Here is an 8335-nt window from a genome sequence, read left to right as displayed (position 1 = left end):
TTTAGACTTCAAGTAACGTAAACGGAAGATAACGATATCAAAATAACGGTAGGAATTTAGTTGTAACAATGCACCACTGACCGAATAATTGAGCACGAATGTTCAATTCCAACGTGCCAAATGCTTTCATTGCTAAATCGAAGTAGCAGTTCTTACAGTCGCATTTTTTTTTTTTTTTTCCATTTTCACTGAGAATCAATCCAAATGGCGAAATTTTATAAAGATAATTACAATATTAATATGGACAGTGCGCAGGTTTTGAGGAATGTTTCGCGCCAGAATTCATAATCTTGTGCCGCTGATCTGTAGTAGTGACGTCATTTACCCAAAGATATGCCGGGTCTCATTGCCTGCCACGCGCACAATTCCCGCAGGTAAGATAACCTGTCGGTGTTTCGACATCCCTTTCATTTCTCCGATATGGAAAGAGGGGTCTAATTGTGAATGTAAATAACCAGAGAACATTATTTCGAAAGCACCTTGGTCCAATCAAATGTTAACTACCTATCACATGGGAGGTGGGCGCAGGCGGGTTTGGGTAGGGTTAAGTCGGCGTATTGTGCATGTTGAAATGTCAGCTATTCAAACGCCTGTCACTCGTATCATTTGTCACACGTAGACTTTCACCTAATGTAATATTTGAGACTTTTACCGGCCCAGGTTGTCTATAATTAACGAATGAATATTGAAAACAATACCCAGCTGTGTGCAGTTAAGTAAATCAAGGCATAAAATCAATCGCGATGGCAACGGACGTTGAAAAATTATTATATAAATTACGGGAGTTTAATCAAGACCATCTGTTACAATTTTGGGATGAAATTAGTGACGATCAAAAATTACTACTCATTCGGGATATCGAGGAACAAAATCTGAAAGAGATTTCATCCTATTTTAAAAGTGCCGTTGCATCTTTGAGCAACGATCAAGTAAAATTAGATGCCAAACTACGCCCGATACCCAGCGAAGTGAGTGCCTCACTGCAGAATTCTACATTTGCGGAAACTCAAAAATATCACGATTTGGGTCTCAGAGAAATAGCTGATGGACGTACCGCTGTACTCTTGATGGCAGGAGGACAAGGAACCCGCCTGGGTGTGAGTTATCCTAAGGGAATGTTCAACGTCGGTCTGCCATCTGGTAAGAGTTTGTTTCAATTACAAGCGGAGCGGATACGTCGGCTAGAAAATTTGGCTGAGGAAAGACATAAGAAAAAAGGTTCGATAACTTGGTACATACTGACCAGCGAGGCAACAACCAAAACCACCAGAGATTACTTCAAAGCAAACAATTATTTCGGCCTGAAAGAAGACAATGTCCTTATGTTTGAGCAGGGTATGCTGCCGTGCTTTAATTTTGACGGTAAAATAATCTTGGACGAAAAACATCGGCTTGCCAGAGCGCCAGATGGAAATGGGGGACTGTACAGGGCCTTGAAAGTACAAGGAATACTGCAAGACATGGATAAGCGGAGCATACGTTCTGTTCACGCGCATTCCGTAGATAATATTTTAGTCAAGGTAGCAGATCCCATTTTCATTGGTTATTGCCTGTCACGTTCAGCAGACTGCGGAGCCAAGGTTGTTGAAAAATCATCCCCAACTGAAGCAGTGGGAGTCGTTTGCCAGGTGGATGGTGTCTATCAGGTGGTTGAGTACAGCGAAATAACTGAGGAGACTGCGTCACTGCGCGATGAGAATGGGCGGCTTAAGTTCATTGCTGGAAATATATGCAATCATTATTTTACCAAGGATTTTCTTCAGTCTATAGCAGATGTGCATGAGTTTGAGCTAAAGCTTCATGTGGCCAAAAAGAAAATTCCATATGTCGATCAGTCTGGAGTAAGGATTGTACCTGAGAAGCCGAATGGTATTAAGATAGAAAAGTTTGTTTTCGATGTTTTTCAATTCTCTAAACAATTTGCTGTTTGGGAAGTTGCTAGGGATGAAGAATTCAGTGCTTTAAAGAACAATGACTCAGCCAAGAAGGATTGTCCCTCTACAGCACGCAATGATCTCATTGAATTGCACAAGAAGTGGTTGTTGAACAGTGGGGCTACCTTAGTAGAGGGTGATATTGAGATATCTCCGCTTTTATCTTATGCCGGGGAAAACCTTGACGTGAAAGGAAAAATTCTCAAGGGGCCAGTTGTTTTACAATAAAGGATGAATAATACAACTTTGCAATATCTTATACGCTGGACAACTCCTGCATAATATCGAAAAAATTATAATTGATTTGAAATTTGATGACTTGGATGGCACAAAACTGTATTCAAATATTCAAAATATTTTTAAAAAGACAACGGGCCTTTGGTCTTCTAAAGACCTGCAATATTTATAAATGGCAATACTTAATTGATATATTTTGAATGTTGTTAATTGATCGGTATTAACGCGATTCGTCTCACATTCCAACATAATTGGAATATTTTATTTTATTTTATTCAAAAAAAAAATATGGTTTAGGGTATTCCTAATATTAGTATTCTATAGATAAAAACTATATTTTACACATTTACATTACCTAAATAACATGACAAAAACTTCATTTCAACTGTCACCAGATTGAATGTATTATTTTTTATTTATTTTACCTCTCCACTCATTTTTAATTGACAAACAAAATTTAAGTAACACTTATTTGCACATTGTTTCTCACTACCAATCCCTGGTTCTCTTTTGCAATGGCAAACAGTTTTGAAATTAGCTTTTACAAAAAAATTTCGTCTACCTCTTAAAAAGTAAAAAATTTTAGGAAAGTAGGCGAATTTTCGTAAACTTCCTTATTGTTAGAATGTTGCAAAGAGCACAAAGCACCAATTACTCATTGTATATGAAATTTATATACAATCAGAAGTAAACGTGAAATAATTAATAAGAATCTTACATATGATGTAAGATTTTATACTATTGCAATGTGATAAAATATTTTGAAAGATTATATAGACTTTTTTTCGTATTGTAGTTAATTAAATATGTTTTCTAGTTATAACCAAAGTATCCTCAAAATTTTCATTGTTTTGATTAGTTCGGTAGTTTTGACATCCTGAATTTACGTTTAATTAATCAACATGTTTATTTTGAGTTTACTGATCGTCAGGGTATTTTAAATTTTGTCATCCATCAAACTACGCATGAATCAGTTTTTGCATTTATGGACTAATTCTAATGCAAATTTCTTATAGAACCTAATCAATTTGAATTCTTTTAAATTGACAATTCATGTATACACACGACATACATATGTATATATAGTATCTACAAATCCGCAAATACTATTGCAGATGATTCAAGTAGACAGACCTTTCTTTTCCTTTTATTACAATACATACAAGCAATTCTGATACAAGCAAAATTTATCTACTAATTTGCATCTATATTTATTGAAATTAGCTTGAATGTATTGCTTACGAAGTATACAATGTACTCCCTGGTATAAATTTCACAGTAATTTTCTGAATTATGACCAGGGTGGCAATAGATCAAGAAAACCGGGAATAGTTAGAAAATCGTGTATCGGGAAAAGTCAGAGAATTAGGATGAACTACGGGGAAAAACGTACTTTCTTTATAAATTATTTTCAAACTTCAACCATGCTTCGTAAATTCAGCTAAGCTAACTTTCGGAAATTACTATTCAAATTCTATGAACTGAATTGAAATGAAGCAATATTAGGTGGTTTTAAATTCAAATTTCACACAATTTCTGGATGTGTAGTAATAAAAGCTACCCAACATTACTCAAAGGCTCAAGGGAAGAGAGCAGGGAATTCTGAATTTTTTAATGGGAAAACAGGGAATTTTATTCGAATAAAATTTTCGCCGCCCTGTATTACTGATTAATTTATACACAGCGAATTTGTAAATCAGATTATTAATATGTATGTCAAGAAATTTATTGCCAAGTGAATTATACTGCAATAAACGCATTACATTTTCTTTCCTAAGTTACACAAAGAGAATGGAGAGCAAAATTACTGTAAATTATGAATTGCATACAAGCAATTAAAAAATTATTGTATAACAATTGGGGGTTAAAAAAAGTTTCCGCATCGTAATGCTAATTTATCATTTACATTTTATGTAGATCAAAAATTTTTCTAAAGGAAAGGCGTACATATCAAAATAAAATGAGTAAATCAATTTTATGTACATCATTTTTTAATCTAAATTTGTAAATGAATTAATTTCAAGTTCTTTAAATAGATTCATAGTTAGAAGATACTTGTGATATCGTTTCATCTCTTGGTAAACATTCCATTGTAACTTAATGTTTCAACATGATTGTGTAAGTGTGTGTCAATAATTTTTTACATTTACCTCATTACTGAAATTGCTCAAAAACGGATTACGACTGATATTTTTGTTCCTTACAATTAGCTATCAGTTATTATACTACAGTTAAATTATAACGCACGCATTGAAAGCATCCATATAATTCTACTTACTATACCTCGTACTCACTTGAACATTATTTAACGAAAAATTTTGACTAAACACTTATACAAATATATACAAAGTACTGACAATAAACGTTTCAGTTAAATTAGAATTTTTCCGTAAATTATTCTATACTTCTATTCTAGAAGGTATGCTTGGATTAATTTTACTAATCAGATTTAGTGATTTTGATAAGAATATTGTCGAGCTATATGAACGATAATTATTAATATTTTAATTGAACCCTGCTATAGCACAACGATAATTTCAGTTTTTAAAAGTGCCGAAATATCGCGAAAAAAATACAAGTACAACCTCGCAATAACAAGATAAGTTGTGCTTGAGTGACTAGTATATTAACAATATATTGCTGTCGGTAAGAATGAATGATCTTTCCTGATACGGGCACTAGAACATCACTTTCTACTGAATGCCAAAACTACGGATTATTTAAAAAATTAAAATAAAGAGATATAATCATGATGGAATGTATGGTGGCGGGCCAATCATCTCAGAATAAATATATATTTTTACTGCAATATTCGTTTTTTATTGAAAAATAAAGCTGCATTTGGTAAAGGATTATCACTTTAGCTAGTATAATCGTATAATCATTTTTATACATGCGATCCACAGAATAATTACAATACGTATTGGGATATTTGAATGAAAAATTGAGTGAATGAACACCAACTTGGAGATAGTATAACATCAAATTTATTGTATATAAATCGGCTTGAGTCTAATTTCTTTTTACTGATAACACGATTCAGTGATAAAATCAAAAATAATAATGAGTCAACCTTCAACTAAAACTTGATAAGATAACACTTAGTCTGTTATTGGATGTGATCAGCAATGCATATAAGTAAGAAATACGTTTGTAGTATAACTCAGGATTTTCTCTAAGTAGGATTGTCACCTTCTTCTGGAATAATTAGTTCATACTTTTCCGTTGAGCCTCCCATTTCTTTCAACTCAGCTACAAGTTCAAATAAATCTATTTTACGAGATATTACTAAAGTCCGAGCATCCTTTGGACCGTGGCTATGTGATTTAACTCCCATCTGTCTTGCAACTCTACAATATAATATAACAAAATACATCACATGAATAATTTATTGTGAGAAAAAAATATCGAATCTTTTGTTAAATCTGTTACGTACTGATGAATAACAGCTCTTTCTTCGTTCGTAAACTCTGAAGAAAATACTAGATCAGTTCTTGTATCGCCATTTAAGTAGTTTCTCAATACTGTTTGGAATTTTTTCTTCATAATATTTTGGTTGAATTGCTCTGACTTCAATCCTAGCCCTTCTCTACTAACCCGTTGCGTAACCCTACAATTGTCGATTGAAGCAATAATTCAGTTAAATGATAAAAATCAATCTTCAAGCAAAGGCAAACTTACGTTACTGGGTTGACAATGCCTTGTTGAGATTTTCCAAGACCACCACCATTCCAACCCATAAGTAACATGAGTTTTCGTCCTATGTTATCATTAGATAATATATTTTCCACTGGCGAGGCATTGCTTATAGACTCAGTGCGAACTACTTTCTCAGATTCTCCATGAAATAATTTTTTTACCTACAATAAAATTTCACAAACAATTTAGACAAATGTATCATGCATCTGGTTATTCCAATACTGCATAATTGACAATCGAGAACATTTTTTTTAATCGCACCTGAATAGTGTGATAGTATTTCTTCAGTATTGCCACACCAATATCTGCTGCATTTTTTTTAGCTATTTTTTTCCCTCCCCCACATGCTTCCGTCAACGTCTTAGAATTTATTTTTATTTCACACTTGCTAAAAAAAAAAGAGATATAGTAGGGTTATAAATTGCACACATAAAAGTAAACGAATCTGAATACTTTAATGTTCTTTGCAAGTGAATTATAACAGGACAATAGCGTTACATGGGAAGCTATTCTGACAAACGTTTCAATATTTATGAACTGGTTGTAATGAAATACAAATTTTCTTACCAACCAGTTGAATCTTCTTTAAATATCCATTCCAAATTTTGTCCACTAGCATTTACTGCATCAGTCAGAATACTTACAGTAGATTTGTTTTCAGAGTGTTCAACCAAAACGATATTGCCAAATGGGCCATCATTTGTAAATTGCTTATTTGCTCTCTGTTTTTGATGATTTTTAGTGGGACGAATATGATCAAATTTAATTCTTTTGTGCATCGGAAAATCAGTATTTGAGAACCTATCCTGGGCACCGACCATTTTCGATGAATTATCCGATTTATTCCCACTATTATCCGGTTTACTTATAATTAGTCCTAAAATGTGGATGAACATTAATGTATAACACATTGCAAAAAAACATGACATTGTAAGTGAACAACATTAAAATTTTTCTTTCATACATTTGGTAGGGACAGAAATGTACTTTGCGAACGATAAGTACATCACTCTGAATTTTCATAGATACTTCAGTGATTTAATTTGTGACAATAATCTCTAGCTATAGATATAAAAAGATCATAAAAACTTCAATTCTACAATAACTCACAATTTTTTGATCTACCTTTGGCCTTTGCGCCAGCAGCATCGGATGCCTTAACAAAGGTTCGTTGCAATTTACTTTTTTGCTTCTCCCGATAATCTGCAGCTATTTCTTGAGATAATTCGGCTACAAGCTGCATTGTTTCTTCGGGATAGCTAAAATCATGAAATCCTGAATTTAGAACAGGAATATACAACAGCTGTCAATATTATTTAAAAAATGGTAGCTACATGTAATTGGCTGTTACTGATCAAATAATCAATTTTGAGGAATATAACGAAAACATTTAACTTTCAATGTGTGTAAACAAAAAATAGGCATGCCGATGATTAAAATATGAAAAACATGAGATCTTACTAATTACTATATTAATTTAGAAAGTTTTCTTTGTGTTCGCAGACGTACCGACACCCTAAGAATTCTATGTTTGTGAAAACCTGCGCCAGACATACAAGCTCATCCTCAGGAAAACTATCTTTGTGGGCAAGAAGGAAGCGGCGCCTCAATTCCCAGTGCTCGTCACACTCATGCTCCATTTTGTATTGTTCTACATCCCATTCCTTTTCTGATTCCATTTTCATTGGCTCTGTAGGAAGAACTTGAGAAGTAAATCTAACCTGAAATGCAGAAGCGTTCGTGTTTGCAATCGGACATTAACTGTAAAATAATTTATACGAGGAAAAATAAATTTTGGATGACGCGAGCGAAATAAATTATGACCGGTTTAGAATCGGTATATTCTCGTGTGGTTCGGCCAGTATATTTGTGACCATACCGAAGCTTTGTGAAACGTCAATCGTAAAAGATAACCAAAAAATGCGAGCGTTTCATACTTCAAAAGTTTTCTGTTGAATAATAAATAACGGTAACTGAAAGTAAAAAATCAGTACAGATCAATAAAAAATTACTACATGTACAAGTTAAACCCTCTGAAGGGAATAAGTAAGATTACGTATACATACGTATGCTGTATGTATTGTATTTGTGAATAGTGATTTATCGTATGCATTAACAAGGTTCGGCCCCGTTTACACCAAGCTTGCACGACTCGCGAATACGTCAAACGCGTATTCATTTCGGGATAGTAATCCTGATTGGTGGTTCCGCCAGCCAGTGATTGTGTGACATGCAGCCGCCACTTTTCGCTACAGCGGCGTTTGCCATCACAATTTGAAGGCATGTAATCATATATCATATCACGGATGCATTACGACAAGTTAAATTCAATATTTTGGCAAAATGGAGTGAAAATTCTTTGTAATCATTCACGATAGGCAACCAAAAGTGAGGAAAATAGCTGGTGAATGGGAATTATAATATATGCAATGATTTCTTCACATACATATACATATATACATATA

At 33.7% G+C, this 8335-nt stretch overlaps 2 protein-coding genes across 5 annotated transcripts; one reads left to right on the top strand and one right to left on the bottom strand.

Annotated features, from left to right (window-relative positions):
• The first annotated feature begins 37 nt into the window (after nucleotides 1-37).
• Nucleotides 38-4980, top strand: mmy (UDP-N-acetylglucosamine pyrophosphorylase mmy). Its single transcript, XM_046621202.2, has one exon. It carries the CDS (start codon nucleotides 744-746, stop codon nucleotides 2160-2162), a length of 1419 nt encoding a protein of 472 aa, XP_046477158.1. The 5' UTR covers nucleotides 38-743; the 3' UTR covers nucleotides 2163-4980.
• Nucleotides 3792-8335, bottom strand: LOC124216565 (NF-kappa-B-repressing factor). 4 transcript variants are annotated; one of them, XM_069135871.1, is made up of 8 exons: nucleotides 8317-8335; nucleotides 7380-7591; nucleotides 6996-7129; nucleotides 6438-6747; nucleotides 6132-6258; nucleotides 5853-6031; nucleotides 5608-5781; nucleotides 3792-5521 (listed from the first exon to the last, which is right to left on the bottom strand). In XM_069135871.1, the coding sequence occupies exons 2-8, from the start codon at nucleotides 7553-7555 to the stop codon at nucleotides 5347-5349; spliced, it is 1275 nt and encodes a 424-aa protein (XP_068991972.1). In that variant the 5' UTR covers nucleotides 7556-7591; nucleotides 8317-8335; the 3' UTR covers nucleotides 3792-5346. The 4 variants fall into 4 exon arrangements, with proteins under 4 accessions (XP_068991972.1, XP_046477159.1, XP_068991970.1 ...); XM_046621203.2 differs by lacking the exon at nucleotides 8317-8335 and adding an exon at nucleotides 7937-8050; XM_069135869.1 differs by lacking the exon at nucleotides 8317-8335 and adding an exon at nucleotides 7808-7929.

This window comes from Neodiprion pinetum, chromosome 4, assembly GCF_021155775.2.
Source record: "Neodiprion pinetum isolate iyNeoPine1 chromosome 4, iyNeoPine1.2, whole genome shotgun sequence".
Lineage (NCBI taxonomy): Eukaryota > Metazoa > Arthropoda > Insecta > Hymenoptera > Diprionidae > Neodiprion > Neodiprion pinetum.
Note: the sequence above shows the minus strand (reverse complement) of the source record. Positions and strands in the feature narration are given on the sequence as shown.

Excerpts from the sequence above, each read along its gene's own strand:
- LOC124216565 (XM_069135871.1), bottom strand. The coding sequence starts at position 7,555 with ATGAAAATGGAATCAGAAAAGGAATGGGATGTAGAACAATACAAAATG. Across the intron at positions 6,032-6,131 it reads AATACTATCACACTATTCAG|GTAAAAAAATTATTTCATGG; the intron begins GTGCGATTAAAA and ends ATTTTATTGTAG. Across the intron at positions 5,782-5,852 it reads GGCATTGTCAACCCAGTAAC|GGTTACGCAACGGGTTAGTA; the intron begins GTAAGTTTGCCT and ends CGACAATTGTAG.
- mmy (XM_046621202.2), top strand. The coding sequence starts at position 744 with ATGGCAACGGACGTTGAAAAATTATTATATAAATTACGGGAGTTTAAT.